At 40.1% G+C, this 20,474-nt stretch overlaps 1 protein-coding gene across 2 annotated transcripts in view; it reads right to left on the bottom strand.

Annotated features, from left to right (window-relative positions):
- LOC131466529 (phospholipid-transporting ATPase ABCA1-like) overlaps positions 1-19,976 on the bottom strand; it is a 30,204-nt gene extending 10,228 nt beyond the window's left edge. The window contains exons 1-13 of one of the 2 annotated variants that reach the window (XM_058639813.1): positions 19,824-19,976; positions 16,145-16,253; positions 15,120-15,213; positions 13,869-14,010; positions 13,249-13,367; positions 10,364-10,485; positions 8,470-8,661; positions 6,802-6,891; positions 3,398-3,641; positions 3,142-3,281; positions 2,927-3,043; positions 1,797-1,991; positions 168-376 (exon numbers count right to left, since the gene is read on the bottom strand). In XM_058639813.1, coding sequence (XP_058495796.1) covers positions 168-376; positions 1,797-1,991; positions 2,927-3,043; positions 3,142-3,281; positions 3,398-3,641; positions 6,802-6,891; positions 8,470-8,661; positions 10,364-10,485; positions 13,249-13,367; positions 13,869-14,010; positions 15,120-15,213; positions 16,145-16,210 — 1,730 coding nt within the window. In that variant the 5' untranslated portion in view covers positions 16,211-16,253; positions 19,824-19,976. Of the gene's footprint in view, positions 1-167; positions 377-1,796; positions 1,992-2,926; positions 3,044-3,141; positions 3,282-3,397; positions 3,642-6,801; positions 6,892-8,469; positions 8,662-10,363; positions 10,486-13,248; positions 13,368-13,868; positions 14,011-15,119; positions 15,214-16,144; positions 16,254-16,384; positions 16,402-19,823 lie in introns of those variants that run through there. The other variant, XM_058639814.1, reaches the window with a different exon arrangement.
- Positions 19,977-20,474: the final 498 nt, after the last annotated feature.

Here is a 20,474-nt window from a genome sequence, read left to right as displayed (position 1 = left end):
ACACTGCAAATGTTCCCAGGCATCCAGGTTATAGTCATCCACAAGAGTTAGCTCGGCTAAGTCAGAACTGAAGAAGCCGCTTGGATGTGAGGTGAAACATTATCAACTTAAAAAAGTCCAGTTGCCTACATCTAATTCCTGAGGATGAATTAGACACAGCCACTTACCCATCTTTAATCTTGTTCGTCCTCTCCACATTATCAATGTCCATGCGGATCTTGTAGTTGACGTTGGGAGGCAGGTCAGTGCTGTCGCTTCGGGCTATGTCCGAAAACACAATTCCTGCCCAGAATTTCTGGTGGTTGAGGAGACCCATGGATTTGTTGACCAGTCGCTCCTCATTAGCTACTGGCTCCAGCTTGTCCAGGTTCACACACTGAAGAAGTAAGAGATGTTTTGATCAGTTAGACACACAAATACACTGATGCATTAGCTGCTGTAAGATGTAAATGACTGAACACAACAGTCAGATAAGAATGGAAAAATAAATGAGACAGGATGTTGGCAGGATGTTTTCTGGAGCTACACAAACAAATGTTAGTATACCATATAATACCATTTACATTTCTTTGCATTCATGTTTATGTGTTCATTTATTATGGTTTACCGAGTCAACAGCCTGCAGCTCATCAAACTAATCAGCTCTTACATGGCAACATTTATTTGTCCTCAAACAATCATTGTTCAGGTGCTCAGAACAACTCTGACCTTCATACTTCCTAACACACACTCAAGTGTCTTGGCAAGTTAACTGTTGTTTAGCCGATATCTTGAGACCTTCTCTCGTGTAAGCTGACCTCATCTCTGCATACCAAGTGTGTGAGAGGCCAATGAGCTCAGAAAGCATCAAGAAAACAGAAAAACACCACCAGTGCTATTGGTCTGATGGGCCTTTATGGCCATGTCAGGCCTAGACATAGCTTTTGTTGTGAGAATTATCTTTTTTCATGCAAACAATCTTCTTGCGGGGTCAGTAGGTCAATGGGTTAAGTGTTTTATTGAGTTGCAAGATGCAAGATTGCAAGATTGTAAAAGGAAATGTCATTGGGTTTCACACAGGGTATTGTGTTTGAGAATTTTGCTGGATTGTCCACATTGCAGAGGGACATTATACAAGTCAGTCAACTATAATTATCATCATGGACATAATATACTATTTTTATATGTAATTATAAACATTGTTTGTGGTATTGATATTAAAGAAGTCTCGGTAAAGAAATCAACTGACAACAGATAAATAACCATGATAATTGCCCATTCACTGTTGCATGGACATCGATTGACATTCTGCAGGAGTGGGGGTGGTTGTTTATCACTAAGGCTTGGCTCCGACACACTTACCCTAAAGACAGAGACACGGAGCACTGATACACTTGGCATAGTCATCATGACTCAATTTGATGAGGGAAGGGAAGAATATTTGATTTCAAGACCTGTAATAGCTGTGCCAAGATCTAAATGGGGCTCAAAGTGCATTAGGAAACAATGAATGTTACTGGGAGACTGTAATTATCTGACCTACATGGGCCATTTCTCATCTCCGTTTTCGTTGCATCTGGAGATATCGGATAACAGCTATTTTACAGACACAAGTTAAGACCCGTGCAAATAAGTGATTACTGCATCATAATATGATTTCACACGTCTGCATGCAAACTGTGTTTCAACAGTATTTTCTGAGAAAGGGGCCATTATTTTACACATGAAATCCAAGTCATTTTGACATTATTATTGTTGCCATTTGTATTTTTGCAAATGTCTTGATACAGCTTTTATTTTATCAGTAGCACACTGACCTCCATAAAGCGTGAGATGGTCTGTATGGCCTGGTCAGTTTCGTTGAAGGCATCTCTCCAGGTATAAACAGATCCTGCAGGTCTTTGGTCCTCAGAAGCCTTGGTCAGGAAGTCGAACACATCTGACACACGCCACTCAGTCCCTCTGAGCTGAGCGTTGAAGAATGCAGCACTGGCATTATTCTGCAGCAGAGTCTGCAAAAATATTAAGGGTTTGAGTCGATTTCCCAGGCAAAGACTGAACAACTTCAACAATTATGTGCCCTGACATTTTAAAAACCTGTGATCAAAACAAAATAAAATAGACACAGGGCTTAATGTGGAATTTAAACGACTAATGACTTGCTGATGCAAAATTACCACAAACTTAACCAGTGGCTTCCTGGCAAATTTGCAACTTTGCAGTTCACCGCACAACATGTCACCATACCCAATGCCTGGTTTCAGTTGTGAAAATGTTTGACATTTATCAACAACTCTTACTGCTAGTGAAGAAAAGTAGTAATAGAGGCATGCTTACAAACAATCTAACTAAGTGTTTAAACATGGTTTGGTCATGCAATTATAATTCTGAGGTCTGAATGTCAGTATCACATTCCACCACTAGGTGGAAGTGCTGCTCCTACTATTTACTCCTGCAAAAAATACCTTTGTAGTCTGGCATGAAACAAATGACATCATATATATAGACAGAGGGTTTTTTTCTGAAGCAAGTGATAAAATAACAGACTGAAAGTGAAGTAAAAAGTCTTGTCATTAAGAAAACCAGCAGTTGTGTTCTTGTCTCTGCTTGGATTGGTTCTAAGAGGGAAGTCAATTATCATTTCACATATTTTAATCAAACAACCAAGACCTCTATAAATTCAAGGATGCTTGTCTTTGTCTCTTTTAGCTGCATTTTATAATCCTGTGTAATTGGTGTTTGTCACACCTAGAATATTCATGGCTCTCACTTCCAAGCATTAAAGTTTAAGATGGTCCTTCTTTGCAAGTCACAGCAGAAACATAATTATAGTTAAGTCATAGAGATGCACAGATTGCTCCCTCTAAATCTCAAATGTAAACAGGAAGGGCCCAGAGAACACAACTCTTATGTGTGTACGTGAACAATGTCAGGGCGTTCCACTTACCCTGACCATGTCCATTTCCTCACTATTCTCCATGAAGTTCCAAACTTTGGGTTTCATCTCCTCCCACACACCGCCGAGATCCCGCAGTATACCAAACTCCTGGAAGGTCTTATTAACCTGCAACCACACAAACACGATAAGATTAATATTAAGATCATTCTTAAGTGGTGCTGTAATTCAAAAAGGGCCTTAGACACGAGAGCGGCTTCCTGTACCTCATGGATGATCCTCTGGGTTGCCGGAGTATCTGGGGTGTAGAGGATCTTCCCCAAGAGCAGTGGCTTCAGAGCTCTCCAGATCATCCTGGAAATAGGACTGGACTCCATGTTCCGCATCATGTTGTTACAAAATGGGGCTAGAAAATAAAAACAAGCACAGTTTGAGTTTTTTTGTTGTTGTTGTGAAGGACTGAGTGTAAGATAACAACACAGGAAGAAAAATTAATCAGATCCAAGAGCTCTGGACACTTACTGGAAGAGTTGTCATATGCAGAGAGAGGATCACTGTCACTGTCATTGCCGTGGTTTCCAAACAGGGCCTTGTAGTTGTTGTCTTCATACCAGTTGAGAGATTTAATTTTGAGGCCGCCCCCCTCGGGGTGTCCACAGACGATACGTGACACAGCCTGGTACACCTGGTTTGGCGAGCCGGTGGCGTTTGCAGTCAGATAGAGGATCTCCTTTCGCATGTCCTTCCAACTGTTCATACCAGCGAGCTGAGGGAGAAACACACGCACGCACATAAAGAGTGTTAAGTTTGCCATCTAATCTAATTTGCAGTTTGTGGAGGTATTTTTTGCTTTCTTGAACATGACATGGATGTATTAAGTTGTACTCTCTGAACCAGCAAAATTAAATAAAGGCCAAAGGGAGTATTTTTGTTGAATTTGAACCAATTTCAAAAAATAAATTCTTACGGATTAGTAAGATATCATGTTTACAAGACAGCGACAAATGGACAGATGAGAAGAAAAATCATAATACCCTCAGATCATGGCATAAGAATAATTTTAGACTGAGATTTATGTCTTAGCTTTTAGGTCTGAATGAGATCGGCTTCCAGCAACTGAAATGTGTCCCCACTCGTGTCCATCAGGTGAATGTGGATTTAAAGGACTGTAGTGTCACAACAGAGAGAATGTGTGTGGCTGTGTTTGAATGCAGGCTATCAAAGGTTATCACTTGCACTACGAGTGGTATTCTAGAAGTCAAGTGTTGCACTAAAGAGTGGAGATACTTAACACTTGGCTGTCTGCCAGACTGTGATAAATCTGACTGCTGTTCTCAGATCTGTCCTTCTTGTCTAGTGCAGTCAGTCAGATAAACCTATATATAAACCTACGGCCACTATTTGACACATTCTGTTTATTAATTTGTATTGTCCCTATTTACAAAAAAAAGAAAGAAAAACATCTGCTACATTTCATTCTTAAAAAAAATATCTCGGTTACATTCCTCTCGAGGAGTTTTTTTGATATCCTCTCAACGGTCACATGCCCGGTTACATCAGGCTGAGGGGAGCAAGGAGTTCATTTTGATTCATACAGAGGTTACTCCAGGTCAAAAGACAATTCACCACTTCCCTCTGTTTATGCTGACAAAGTGGTCAAGTATGAATGCAATTATGACACCAACACACGCAATAGGGAAGGAATAGGGAAGGAAGACCGAAAAGAAAGAAAAGAAATAAAGAAAAAGAAAAGAAAGAAAATCATATTAGGTTGCATTGGAGGAGGTGGAAATGAGAGCAGACAGCAGCAGTGGAAGGAGCGAGAACAAAGAGAGGTTACTCTCGGTCATTCTCCTACTAAGCACCTCTGTAGACTCCTCAAGTAGAGCACTGTTATACTGACAATAGTTACCGAGTACACACTCAGTCATACAAACACACACACGCACTTATTCCACATACAACTGTTTCAGGACAAATAAGACTCAGCCTGTGATGTTTTCTCTTCCCATCAACACAATATTCAACAAAAGAGAATGCGATACGCAAACACACTGAGATCACTCTATACACTGTTGCTTTGCAGCTGTGCCCTCGGCCATATCAAACAGTCACATGCTTTCTTGCCTGTGTGTGTGTGTTGGTTTCGACTGGGTGCAGATCTAGGTCTTATGTAGGTGGCTCACTCTTACGTGACTGTCTGTGAGCATTTATGCATAAACAGTGTGTGTGTGTGTGTGTTACATATTTACTTGTAATATGTGCCTTCATCTCTTTGCTGCCAGAAGCTACAGTATCTGTGAAAACACCGCAATGACTGACTATAACCTCAACCTGTTTTTTTCCTGTTCTGCTCACAAATCCTCAAAACATTTACAGATTAAAACCTAGAACAAAATTACAACTCTACTAGCCAAAATATTCACACATGGGCGTGTGTTGGTCTTCATCTGACTGAGGATACAGTATGTGTTATTTTTCCTAGCGAGAAGATGAATATGTGCACTTAGGTGACTAGGTGACTACACACGCACAGGTACACGCACGCACGCACGCAGGCAGGCAGGCAGCAGAGGAGGAGGAGGATTGGCCATGAGTAACCTTGTCGTAGAGCCTGTGTGAGGTTACTATCGTACAAATTTCCACTCCAATTATTTTGACGAGAGCAGCTTTGGGGCCAGTCACAATTAAATGAATATGCAATGGTACAATTTGACTACAACTGAATTAGGATGTGACCCGCACACTTCATTATGATGTTATGAGAGTTCACTCATGCCCCCTCTATTAATAAACTTCAGACTGAATCACATTTAGTATAGTTAAATACCCATTACTTCTAAACGAGGTTAAAAATCTAAACTAGTATTGGGATATCAGATTCCCACCATGATCAGGCTTTGGAGCAACAGCTTTAGATACACTGGCAAGAAGATACATTTCACAAATTCTTTGGGAGAAGTATATTAATGAGATAAAAGTTTGTAAAGGTGTGTAATGGAAGAAAATCAGTGAGTTCTGTTCTGATCATAATGACAGCTTTGCTATAAAGTGCTGTAATGGCTGCACTGCCAGCCTCCTGAGCTGAACACAATAATCTACTTACAGAGACACGGGTTAAAAAGGAACAACAACTTAACTAGGATCCAACAACAATACAGTACGGATGGTTATTCTATTGGTCACAACTTAGTTTATTAATTACTTTATATTAAAAGGCCAAGTATATTTGTTATTAATTAATTTTCCGTGTCGCTGTGAGATCCTGGTGAATAAACACTACAGTTCACCTTAGCAACATGCAAACATCAGAGCAGACGGTTAGTTTTTTTTCCCTTAAGGCAATTTTATTCACTTAATTTTAAGTATGGAGCGACAACATGGCCGTCTGTTCCCGTCACTGTGGTACTCACTATTATGACGCAGCCCTTACAATCTGCTTCACAGTACTACATATTGACGAGGAACGGCCTCTATGAGCAACAAGATAATCATAGATTATCTGTATCTGTATCTGTGTGTGACCCGTTGTGAGGACATACCTGACGTAAGAGAGAGCTAAAAATAAGCACAGCGGTCCACAGGCGTAAATGACCGACTGACACGACTTTGATCAGAAACCAAGAAAAGCCATTTTTTGTTCTGTAAATCACTGCCCATTCACATGGTACGACTCAAAAAGGAGTGTGATAAGGTGAAAAGGGAGGGGGGATTAAAAATGCTTAATGTTGCAGCATTAGTGGTTGGAGATGAGCTCACTGTTGTTGCAACAGCTGCTCAGAAAGGCCAGCCATTTGTAGACACAGCCGAAATATATATACACAAACATTAATTAAAAAGCTTGGTTAAACACTTCCTCTGACACTGTCTGGCTATGAAAGGCATCATTTTTAACATTACACACTGTGTGTCATACAATTATTTACCTCCACAGCCAGCACTCCAAGGCTCTCCAGAAGAATGTCAGTTGCAGCTGAGACTTCCTGTACGACTTTGGGGTCAGACCTCACATCCTTCTGTTGGAGAGAAAGGGGATCATTAGAGTGTTGCAAAAACTATCTTCTGTGTTGTTGGTTTGTGTATTAAATTGATACTGTATGAAGGAGGGAGGAAGGCAGCCATGGCAGCTGAAAAACCCTCTAAACAAAAGCAATTTGTCACTTTTCTATGCTTGTTATTTAGCTGGATTCTTATCATATTTGTTACTTCTTACTCTATTAATAGGGCTTTATTTCACCTGAAATGTACTCTCATCAGTTGTTTGTTTTCACTCATATGGCAATGTACAATATAATACAACACAATGGAAAGGAACAGTGTCATCATACAGGCACAGCAGAGGGTGAGCCAACTTTTTTAGTGTCGTTTAGTTCAGGGAAGACGAGCCGAGAAAGGCCTCCAGTGTTCCTGTCTGTTAAAATACAGGGTCTGTGTGTATATTTGTTAGGTTAAGGTGAGGGATGTGTTAGAGGCTTTGTTTAGGCTGTCCAAATAAATGAAAGTCAATGCAGTGTCCTAAGAAGGAAAGCTGATCAAATCTGTGTGTGTGTGTGCGCGTGTGCTTGTCTGTCACACTCAGCTGTCAGTTGCTGGAATGCCCAACACTCGATAAAGCACATGCTGAAGAGCGAACAGTTGTCTGAGAAGAGAAACATACTGTGGCTTTCCATTCCCTTAGGTGCTCACACTCCCTAAACATTCACCCTCTCGTACACACAGTGTAATTAATGGGAGAAAGTGAAGAGTTACACAAGACACATTGACCTACCATTCCTCACAATTCTGTTACTTTGGGAATTTCCTCTCTTTTGAAAATTTAGACAGAGAAGAAAAGTGTTTTTCACATAACACACTGAGTCAGATTTCATTCTCAAAGTAAGCTGCAGAATTATGGTTAAGATACTGTTAAGGCTTCTTTATTTGTCAGATTCCCTCACGGGTACCCTTTTACCTCTAGCTATCATTTCCCATAATAACTCACATGCTGGTCATGTGTTTTAAGGGAAGGGGAGGTTGCTGGAGGAGTTACAGGCAGAGGAGAGGGCAACGAGCGGGAAATGGGAGAAAGAGTAATTGAAATGAGAAGAAAAAAAAAGTTTCAGGCATTTACTGCACATGGATAAAGACCCAGTCTGGCCTTTATTAGCCCTAACATGCCAGAATTATACAAACAATGCTCTGTTTCATACTCTTGTCACATTACATTAGCATTACAACTATTTTCACCCCCTTTAGAAATCACAGTATAAATATAAATATTCAGTAAACACTAAAGTTAGAACAAATAAAATGGCCATGGAACATCAAGTACTTATGCTTGTACAGAGAGAAGAGGAAACCTGCTATTTGCAAATAATAATATGACTCCCAGTAGACTGAAAGACATTGCATTTTCTTGAAATCTTCCCAATCTTGCGTAAGTTAGAGGTAACACAGCTTTCTTGAGGAAAGGCAACATGGTTGAGTAATATGTCATTTCCAGTTATCATGTGAAGGAACTGTAGGAACACCATGTCATGGTGACCTTTGGTTATAGTTTGAAACAACAGATTCAGATTCTGTCCAGCAGTGAGTAATTGAGCACAGGAACTCACCCGAATTGGTTTCAGAAAGTCCAGATTGGACAGGAAGTGGCTCTGGGCCTTGTCTAGCCAGTCGCTGGAGGACTTGCATATGATTTCTTGAGTCATACGGGAGACGTTGAGGTCAGCAATATGGACAAACTCCTCCAGTGGCGTGGTGTTACACAGGTCTCTCAGGTGGAAGCCAAAACCTTTAGTCAGCACCTGGATAAAAGAAAGAAGATAGAGAACCATGAGTGTTAAAGTACATAGGAGCAGATAAAAAAAAACCCTATTCCATCTATGATAGTGTTTGTTCATTTGATGAATTTCCCCCATGTTCAATTGATTTCCTGCTCATTTATCAGTTGAAATCAAGACAACATGGTCAACGTTAAACTGTGAAATGTACAACAAAGAAATCAAACACACTGCCAGGAAATAATCTGATATGATCAGGTCAATCACATTACTAAAACGTAACGGTTATGTGTCGATTAACACTGTTCAAGTTTCTTTGGTGGCCCCTGTGCTTTGGAATCTTTAGTAAAAACGTCCAACATAAAACCACGAGAACTTAAAGATCTTTACAAATAGCAGCTGATTAACAAGACATTGTTTAGATAAAAAATGCTTATTTGAAATGTTTCTGTGTGTCCTTTCTTTAAAGAACGTGCACACGTTCTGTAAATAAAGGACAATTTAGAAAGGACAATTCACAGAGGGTTTGAGGACTTGAGAGCAGACGCTCTGGTTTTTAGACAGAGTCAAGATGTTCGTGTACATGTACTTCTTTGTGTGTGTGTGAGAGAGAGAGGGGGGGGGGCATTTATCTTCTAAATGTCCTTGACCAGTCTGTGTTATGCCATCGTGTCTCCCACACAGTGACAGGTGGTAATCTTTCTATGAAAACATGGGAGTGGGAGACACCATCATACAGCTGATATTTCAAAAAGACATTGTTGCTTTGTGAGATTTCTGTATGTTTGCTGATGTGCATCTCATTGCTACAAGACAACTGGTGAAATTGCTTTACCCTCCGCACAAACAAGGGATTTATATGCTTCCATTTAATTTTGGCTCATTCTCATAAATAATGTACACTCTCATAGTTCTCTAGTCTATGCCGTTTGATCGATCAATGTGTGGGAGAGAGGCAGGGGTTGAGCAGCCTCATGCGGTGTAATGGGAATTTGTCTCTGAGCCTCTGTCTCTGCACGTGAGGAGAAAGGATGGGGGGAGGGGGAGCGAATGGGGGGGCAGTCACGTGACATTGGTAATCCAACTGCAGAGCAGGGATGATGTGATGGGCTGGGAGCTGTTGTTGGGGTGAACCAGGGTAGTTTAATGAGCACATGCATGTTCCCCTTGCATGGGAAATATAGAAATAGGGAAGTGAATACGAGAAGTGAAAAACTAGTCAGTTGACAGAGACAAATGGGGGGAAAAAAAGAAGGAACATTTCATTTTTTTTTCTATGGAAAAATACAAATGGGAGGTGGGGGTGGGGTGCAAACATACCCACCCAGCCATTTTATCTGCCAGGTATTAAGGGCTTAGCTGGGTCACAACACAAACCATTTGCCTGACAGATACTGTTCAGCCAAGGTCCCTGGATTTATACACAGGCACTGAGGCCACGGCAGTGTGATTATTTCATATGTGAAAATGACACAACAAAGAGGCTGTAGAGTACAATACTATACTGTTATACTGGGCAGCTAGTGATAGTGGAGGTTTGTTATATTAAATCCACTTTTTGTGTTTCAACTCATTTAGTGATTGTTGTCATTTGGGGTAAATATTCAGGGCTATTAAATCAATATATGACAGGAAAACAACTTAATTTCTAACATACAAAAGCTTAAAAGTGGCATTTAATTCAAAGACAAGAAGTAGTTAATAATAATGGTTAATAATGGTTCACCTTCTCCAGATTCACATTAGCCTCCATGATCTGCTTGGAAGCGTGATGAGGAAGTGACGCATTGTGGTGCAGGAAGTGGGAAAGGGTTTCGTCATCTCGCAAAAACTCCTTCAGCTTGAAACCTAGGGAGAACAAAACAAAGTTAAGTTAAGAAACTCAGATCACTTAGAAGCATATAGTCCTATAAGGACCCCACAGGAAAAAAACAATTGACCCTACAGACACAAACCATCTTCGCTGCTTTCTTTTCTTGGTTTTTTTCTTCCTTCTAGCTCAGAGTACCCAGTCAGGGGTTACTTTGGGACAGTCAGCTTTCACAGAGATTCTTGCTACTCCTACTTCCTTCCCAGTTTTCTCCTCCTTTACCTTTCACCTACATTCTACTCTGTTCAACTTTGCCCTGTCCGTTCACAGCTTTGCAATGCTGCGTTATGTTATGATTGCTTGTTTTTGCTTGGCTTTCATCCAAATATGATCAGAAATCCATGTCATGTGTTTAATATATGGTAAATATATCCTGGTGAGACCAGATGGCTGAAGTTTTTCTACTTTATTTCTGACCATTGTTAGGGGTAAACATTTAAAAAGAACATTTGTCCAGCAGACAAATAACCAGTGGTGAGTGTTTAATTTGAGTGTTAAATAACATTTTAGAGGCATTTAGTGTTTTCTTCCAGCTTAAGTTTTTCTCTGCAGTCAGCATATTTGTTCACATGTGAAGCTACTTCTGTAACTGGGACATGAATAGGTTATGTAAATATATGGACTATTTTGCCCTGTTAGATTAGGTTTTTCACTGAGCACTGCATCAGCAAGCCTCCAGGTGTTCAACCTTTAAGGAAAACTCTTCAGAGGCCCTGAACTAATATTGACATTAGGATATATAAAATCCATGTTACAAAATTTAGTTGAATGAAATGAACAGAATAAGTTTCCTTTCCAATATTTTACCCCCCTATCCTTGTTGCCTCCAGTAAATTTATTTTCGACACACACACACACACACACACACACGCACGCACACACGCACACACGCACACACACAGGAAACCCCATGCACTGAATAAACTGAGCATCCTTTGGGAGGAAGTGAAAAAGAACAGTGTGTTTTCTGTGTGGTGAGAGAGAACAGGTCCTTCTCCTCTGCTGCGTCTGTGACTGGGTGACTGGGTGCGTGTGCTCTCTGAGTTTGCGGAGTGTGTTACACATACAGCATTTCTGCTCCCGTGGGTTTCTGTGTAAATGTGTAACTGTGCACCTGTGCCTTGTTTGGTCTCGGGAGCAAACAACCGGGGACCACTAATAAGGTCTAATCACTGTCCCAGTGGAAAGTCACAAATCCCATAGTGCATTGCATCCAGGGGACCCAGAGGACACAATACCTTATTAGGTGTAGTCAGCAAAAGTTGCTTGTGTTCCTTGACTAGTTTGCATTGGAGTGTGTTTCTTTATTTACAATGCACAGTGAAGAAATAAAATATTGTTTGCTTTGGGTGTTTTCACTGTGGTGAAGTCAGTTCGATTCAGGTTTGGTTCCCTATAATAACGCTTACATGTCTACACATGTTCCTCGTGGTGTCTACCCTCTTTTTAATTCAACTGTCCCAACATCGTCACATACCTAAACAACTTGTGTTATCCTTTGTCAAAGCAGTCCACAAAAAAGCTTCCAAATGTACCACAACTTGTCTTACAAGAACAACGCAGCATTCCCCATGCCTTGGCATGTCATATCAACACAAGATGGATGGCGTGCATTTCTATTCATCCATTAATGAGAATTTGCTCCTGCACCATGACTGCCCCCATACTACATCACAGCATTCCCTCACATGGATAAAAGAAAGAGTGGTATACAGGATTGAGTGCCATCACACAGCTGGGCTTTTGGAAAGTCATGCTTACAGTTACTTATAAATATGACGACATCATTTTTGTTTTGCTCCCGTGTGTAAGCTCTCTCAGGTCATGATTGTTATGCAAGAACTGTTGTGCAAACTACTTCTAGGACTTCTGGAAAAAACGGAGATTTGTTCTGAGCTAAAAAAATCTTTTCCCAGCGAAGTGAATGTGTTTATGTGACTTCTCCAGAAATAAAGTAAACAAATGGCAGAGCTCAATGCTGTCCTCTTTCCTGTTTCCAGGTTCCTTTGACCGGGTAAGAACAGTGGAGTCATCAACAAGTTGTTATTTTAGGAAGATGAGATTTCTCTGGCTTGAGCACCCCTCAGCACTTACATTTGAGATAAAATTTGAATGCGTTTGCAAAACTGGGAACTGAGTTTGCAGAAAAGTGTGAACTTTGAGTGGTAAACATCTGCCATCTGTCCACATACACAGGAAGGAGAAGCATTCTAGTCAGGACATCTAGACATTTTGCTGCCAGATCTGCGCCGTGATTGTACTGTGACTGTCAGGGCGGTACAGATTTTTTTTTCCTGTTCTTTACTTGGACAACCATGTGATGAGAGGCAAAGCATCTACTCACACAGACTTTTGGGGGAGATGGGCCCACCACAGCCGGCGGGCAGTGATAAGAACAGGGCAGGTTACACCCTGAATAACTCTCTAAAGTCACATCAGTTACATCAGCTGCTACACTGCACATGTCGCCTAGACAAATTGCTCAGTTTAAGTTAACTACTTAAAAAGAATAATTACCTCTTCAAACAATAAGGCTAAAAATGTGTAATATGGAAATTTTACAGCTCGATTTGAAGCTCAGGGGCATCAACAACCTTGTGTGAATAGACCGTAGATGTGTGTCACAGTTTAAGTACCATTACGTGGGGAGGGATGTGCTTTTTCAGAGTAAACATTTTCAAGAAAAGAGGTTACAAATCTAAACGAAACACAACACGTCAAAAGGTTTTGTGTGTTCTTACGGGCAGTGTTCTTCTGCAGCTTCCTGAGGGCCCTCAGCATTCCTTTGTAGCCCTCATAGCTCTTATCATTCTGAGTGTACAGCAAGATCTTTTTGGCATCGGTAAACAGACGGGAAATTCTGATGATTGAGAAACAGATTATCACTCATCACATTTAATAATGTTACTACAAGACATCACACAAACATGCTTTTCTCCTTTGCCTTAAAAAGGTCCTGGGTATAACATTTATTGGCAGAGAAACCAATAAAAATTGTTTCCATAGCCATAGAAAAATTTACTTTATAGACAGTAGCCTTGCTTCAAGTACGCTGCCATTTTGTGCCTCTATTGGTACGGCAGCCTAAAACAGACAATCCAGCCAGAGATGCATTTCAAATTTTGAAGCAGAGGCTTACTATGCTAAGGAAAACAACATCTTTTCTGGTACGCAAAGACCATGTAGTTCCCGGATGCATTTCCATAAGAAAGGGGTGAGGAGTAGAGACCTTAATTTGTTGCATTCTACTCCAGTCTCACCTTTAGATGTTCCCCAATTCTGACACACTGGACCTTTAGTGAATACCTTTAATATGTCATAGTAAATGAGTGAAAACTTAAATAAAGGTCACATTACTCACATGGAGTCATTGAAGTTTCCCACTACTGCGGGACTCTCTCCGGGGGTGGGATTGCGAAAGCAGGGGTTGTTGGCGTTACAGATGATGCCTTGTACCCAGGGAAGAGTGCCAGCTGAGGGCATGGCCTTGTTGGGGAAATGGCCTGGGAAATGAAGCATACAAATATGAATAAAAAGGACCTTCAAAATGGGAATATTAGGAGAAATGTCATTTTTGCAATTCTGAGAAACGCTGCCATTTTTCCAAATAATTACCTCAGTTATCAAGAGTCAATTTATTCAATCAGGCACTTAAAAAGAATGTAGCATAGAATAGATCTAGTAGGTGTTACTTAAAATCAGGTGGAATCGCCTTTACAAATGGTCCTTGATCTCGATCATCGATTTTTTTGTCTCGATCGTTTGGACCTTTATCAGCTGGCATTTCTGCTGGTGTCGTTGCACTTTACTGCCGAGGTTAACTTGTTATACATATATACATAGATAAGCTTATAAAGAGACAAGAAGGTCAGGAGGCTAAACACTTCTTTACCGGGCTTGACAAGATTTGAGCTGACCTGTGATATTGTCATTGCATGTCAATGCTTTTGTTTAAAAAGAAATGTGTGTGGGTGAGTTCAGAATATAAGAAAATAAAAATGTCTCTCTGGAAACAGCTGGCAATTTTTCCTTTGCTTTTAAGAGAATACATTAACTTTTTTCGTGTGTGTTTTCAACAACTGATAATCCATTTGAGTTGAAGTATGGTCAAAAGTTGTAAAACCAGCCCTGGTGATGAATCATATTGTATTTTCCAGGGCCCGAAGGCCCTGTCACATGTTCACAGAAAGCAAATATTGACAAATCAAACAGAGCTCGCTGTGACAATAACACGTTGATCTTACCAGGAATTAAGAGACAAATACTTACAGAGAGACAATGTAATAGAAGAGGAAAATTAGACTGCTAAATGTCAGTAAACCGAAACATTGGACAGTCAAAATACAGAGTAAACATATTTGTGGGTAAACAAATAACAGTATTATGCAAAAGTCTCCACCTGAAAGTTGGTTTTATATATAAGCAAACTGTCAAAGAGTTTAACTCATTCAACATGGTATGTCTTGAATAAACCTGGCATCATAGATCTTATTTACAGCAGATATTTCTCGACATGAAATGCTGCTAAAACAACAAATCTAAGACTATTGCAAAGTACTGTGAATGCTTCAGGGATATAATCGTTTACTATTTTTTTTTTATTTCTCCTTACATTCATGTTGCTCGTAGGGTGGGTAATACATTCGGACAGAGATCAGGATGAAGAAGATGAACAGGGGCCAGATTATCTCAATCAGCAGCTGGATCTAAGGAAGGAAGATCAAACGGGTGTTAAATAAGCAAATGAGGGCACGCTTCAAACTGCTTTTTCAAACTAGTCACGTTGTTTCTTTGCGCTTTCTAAGCTCATCTAAGGTCGTCCACTACTCTAGTGCTTAAGATGTTAAGTGAAAAAGGGAAAAAAACAACATAATCTGGAGTTCTGGGTCAAGTATATGGTTAAGGACACAGTGAGACATAGAGAGATACAGGGTTTAGACTCCAGATGTCTGTTCTATTTCAGCTACTTGTGTCCCAGACTTGAAAGAATGAACTGTACCGCTTTGTTGGAAATAGCTGGACTGAAAGTAAAGTAGACAACAACTGACAGTTTGAGGAACAGATTCAGCTTGATGGACAAATGATTAAATTGTACGCAGACGGCGTATAAAATAAATAAATAAAGACGTTTTGTGTCACAGCTTAGCAGCAACTGCAACTGGATAATGATAATCACATATTTGACCAACTCGTGCTCCATCTCATTAACTGCACAAATGGTTCAATGGAGAATTACATCATTTCTATTGCTGTGGGTTATATGGACTTGAGTTATGCATTTTAATCTGAAACCCCCATTACAATATAGATACGCCTTTGTAAGTTGTCATGTGATACTGGGAAAATCATCTGAGTCAATGTCAACCCACTGAAAATGTGACAGAGGAGTGAAAACAGACAATAAAATGATATCATGCTTCGTCTGTAAATTCCAAATTGTAATGAGTTTATCTAACAGCGGAACATGTCATACTGAACATACTGAAAAAAAGAGAAAACCTGTGATCTGAGAAACACACATAAAAATGATAAATAATAAAGGAATTAAAAAAAAAAACATACAACAAACAATGTCATTTACTGTGAGTTCATCAAGCTCATTAAGTCCATTGTTCAGTAGCTTGAAGCACTACTTACAGTCTGCCTCCGTCGGTAGGTGAAGTTTTTCCAAAGCAGTAAACTCAGCTGAGTGGAGACTGCCATGTTGCCGTCTTCCCAGTCTCACTGAGAATACTCCTGCTCCTCACTGTGAATCCACAAAGACAGAGAGAGAGGGTCAATAAAAAATAAATAAACTCATCAGGCAAAGCATCTAATGTCCAACTGTCTCTGTGGAACAAGACACGTTTAAATAAAGAGCCTTAAATTCTGACTCACATAAAGGATGTGAAAACTGAACAGAAAAAGCATCACATCAGCAAACCACCACCACGAACATGCAACTGCACGCAATGTAACATCGAGCCGATCGTGTCAAGACATGGCAGTTAAAGCAAACGATGAAAAACTTAATGAAACACTATGACAATTGCTTCAAGGAAATGGAGCAGGGTCACAAGGTTTACCTGTTTTTTTTTTTTTTTTTTAAAACAACACAAACAAATTAAAGTGAATAAAATATGCTAAACTGAAATTCATCTATGAAGGAAAACTGTCGGACTAGCGCCGAGTCCAGCAACTCTCAGTGAATGTGGTCAGCTGATGTCTGAGGAGGGCTGCTAACCCCCGCAGACTGAGGCCAACTTCATGTCGACTCATCTGTTCAAAGGTCACGGCACAGTTCAGCTGGGAGGATGGTAGGGCATTTTGCTCTGGTGAAAATTGTTGGCAATAATTTCACCATAATAAAATCACCCCCCGCCCTTCGTTTACACCTTACACAAAAGACACAGTGCTGCATTCAATGTAAATGCAAAAATAAAAGAGCACTTTAAACCCACTGCTCAATCTATCAGCTCACTGATTAAAGACCACTTTAATCAACGTACAGTGATTAACAGACACAGCTTCACACCTTTGTTTCTTATAGATCGTTTTTTAAACAGAGAGGTGAGAAGTGACATATGACTCATCCGGAATCCAACCCTTTTCCCTGTATTTCTTTGCAGATTCAAATGTCCTTGATGTTCAGTCCAAACTTGTCTAACGCAACATTCTTTGTTTACATGCTCGGCCCACCAAGTCCATCCCATAGAGGTTCCAGGAAGAAGATCAGGGTCGACATACACTAACTGCAATGTTGAGATAGTGTTTTAACCGAGTGTAACGAAAGAAACCCTTCAAATCAGAAACATGGACTAATCCCATTGACTTTTTAATCCTGTTTTTAGACAGTCAAAACTGAGACCCTTATAGCAGAGTTAAATGCATTAAGGCCTGCAGCATTTATATTGTAGATATTGTTATCTAAAGCCAAAAAGTTGCAGCTTCCATAACATGTTTTCTCATATTCATAAATAGCTTAACATTAAAAAAGGATATCTGCCCTTTTTTTTCTTTATTTGTAAGTTTAAATTTAAAAAGCAAACTCAGAAATATTTAGAGAAAGAAATCACAAAACACTGTCAAGGACGCTAATGTTCAAACATGCCCTTCTCTAAATAATTAACCAACTTTTCTACGGTTTTACACAACATGTTTTCCTGTGCAAGCATTATGACATGACACAGTATTCACACTTAACCAATTTAACAGCAGTCTCCACTTGCACAGCAGATATATTAAACAACTGTCAGACTTTATGCCCACAGGCAATGAATAACCCCCACACCCCACCCCATCTACCAATGTGCACTGGCCAAGAATGCACAAGTGTCAACACAAGATAAAATATAATACAGACGTGTTTAGCATTAAACACGGCAGCAGTGAAAACCCTGCACTGCTGCTGCATGTCTTAAATAAATCCACTGACTGGAATGTATAATATGTCGCAATAAAAAAAACCCCAACAGACACTTTGGGATCAGCAAACATCACAGTGACCAATGTTCAAAATCTGCTTGTTCTGGTGCATCTGTTTTCTCACTCAGTCACTGGTTAATAGCAGGCAGTGAGTGCTCAGGGCAGTGAGACTCAGTGTAAAATACACAATTAAAAACGAAATATGTCACAAACAACGCTTCATATGAAGCGTCATATATATATATATATATATATATATATATATAGATATAGATAGTGTGTAGTATTTGTTGACTTTTCTTCCAAACGTATTCTGCTACATGGCAATACCCCCCCCCCCTCCCCCCCTTCATTTCCATACTGTGGTCTGTTCATTTGCACTCAGACACAGCTGGCGCCCACTGAGGGTATTTTGTCCTTATTTTGTTGTTGTTGTTGTTGTTGTTGTTTATGTCTCCACTGGTATTGCACCTACATGCCAGAGTCGCCTGTTTTCTTTTCATCATCTGCATCAGTTTGACTCCGCTGACATGTTTGCTGTGATCAAAATCTGTTTTTAAAAGGAGAGCTGAATTTCGGTGAAATGAAAACGCATCGTATGCAGAGATAAGATGGTTTTATCTGCTGAGTGAGTGCTGAGCAGCAGCGGCAGAGCAAATGGTGCAGAGCCAGTGCGCCTCTAGTGGCGCATGCCAAAAATGTTCAATTTTTCGACTTGTTTACCATCAATTCTCGCTCACGTGTTATGTCACACTAAGGCATTTCTCATCCTCTCATCCCATTGTCTCACTTGTTTGCAGCAAACACTTGGCACCTTATTCAAAATGCCCAATAAAACAAAGGTCATTTTTTTCCAAGAAGAAAAATAAAAGACGCTGCCCCCATTAAAAAGGAACATTTTTGTTTCCTCAAATCTCGACTGAAAACAGCAAAACAGAGTACATGCTGTCGCCAACTGTATAAAAATACACTGAAAACACATTACTGCGCTGACTTCAAACAAAATGAAAAAGAAATATGAAAAACACGTGAAAAACAGAAACTTATGACCAACAGTGATATAAATATACTTTGTACTGCGAATTGATGACAATGTCGAGTCAGAAAAACGACTAGGTCTGGATGATTAACGTGTGCGCTTGTGTTTCATTGTTCCGTTGAAAAAAAGGTTACTGTCGGTCATTCTTGCTTCGCCAGGCTGAGCCACAGCAGCGTCAAGCAGTGAAAGAAAGAGCACGTACAGGAAACGAGCCTTTAGCAGTAAACTGCATTTAAAGCAAACTGTGAGCATATGGATTACAAACTAGCTTCCTTAATTCATTCCATCAACGACTTCACTGAATTTGGACTAAAGTGTAAGAGGGAGCTGAATGTGCGATGTTTCTGTTTCTCCAAGTATGTTGTTTTTGTCTGATAATCTTCACGTCACAGCAAGGGGACTTTTAATTTGTGAATCCTCACCGGAAGTCGCGTGTTAACTGCAGCTGCCTTGATATTTTGTCCAACTCACAAACGGTGGAAGAGGATATGCGATAAAAGCGCAAAAAACCCCGAACAAATTTCGTGACATTTCACCCAAACAGCAGCGTTAGTGTGAACATGTAACGTTCTCTCAGCACATCGCACTTTCTCTTTGTTTCTGAGGCGTAAAATCGACGAACAACGTCTGTAAACAGAGACTCATTGTCGGGATGAAATTTCCTCAAAGACAAAAAAAAATGATTTCGTTGTTAATTAGTCGTGAAATTGACCAAAGTCAAACTCAGCACATTATGCCGTGGACAATGCACTGATGTGTCACATTTTTTTTTACCTGCAACGCGGTGACAAACTACATTTCTTTGTTTCTCCAACAAAGAAACTCACAAATCTCACACTCAAAAAAACTAACAAAAAAACGCTCCAAACTCACCAACCCAGTTGCAGAACAGGGTGAATATCCACTCTTTCTTTTCATAAAGTACAATTCCTTGTCCAGAACAAACACTTGTAAAGGGTAGACAAACGGTCCCCTCGCTCTTGCGCCGCTCAGTGTCTCACAAAAGTGTTGTTTTTTTTTCCTCCAGTAGGCTTTTATAGCGCAGCCCGAAGCAGAGCGGAGAGGAGCAGCAGAGGTAACTACCGGTCACCGTGTTCTTCTCTTCTCTTTTTTGTATGCCGCTCCCATATAAGGCAAGCACGTGCAGCGTCAAAACATTTCTTAAAGGGCCAGCGACACTGCATCGTCTCCATGAGCTCCAGAATCTACGGAAGCCTAATGCATTCACCTAAAAAGGCTGTGTTTTTACCGAAAAAATTTCGGGGTCTGTTTTTACGAGATATTTTCTCCCTGTTCAACATTCAATGGAAGCTGGTTGCAATACGCTTTTCGTAGACAAGAAGCTCCAGGTGACCCACTAGCCCTCCGGCCCAACCTATTTGACCCATAAAATGAAGACATCATGTGTAAAGTTTTGTATATATATATATGTATATACATATATACATATATATATATATATATATATATATATATATATATATATATATACCTGCTAATAAAGAAAAAACACCAAACACTTAT

Source organism: Solea solea, chromosome 10, assembly GCF_958295425.1.
Source record: "Solea solea chromosome 10, fSolSol10.1, whole genome shotgun sequence".
Lineage (NCBI taxonomy): Eukaryota > Metazoa > Chordata > Actinopteri > Pleuronectiformes > Soleidae > Solea > Solea solea.
The sequence above is the reverse complement of the archived record's forward strand: the minus strand, read 5'-3'. Positions and strand labels throughout refer to the sequence as shown.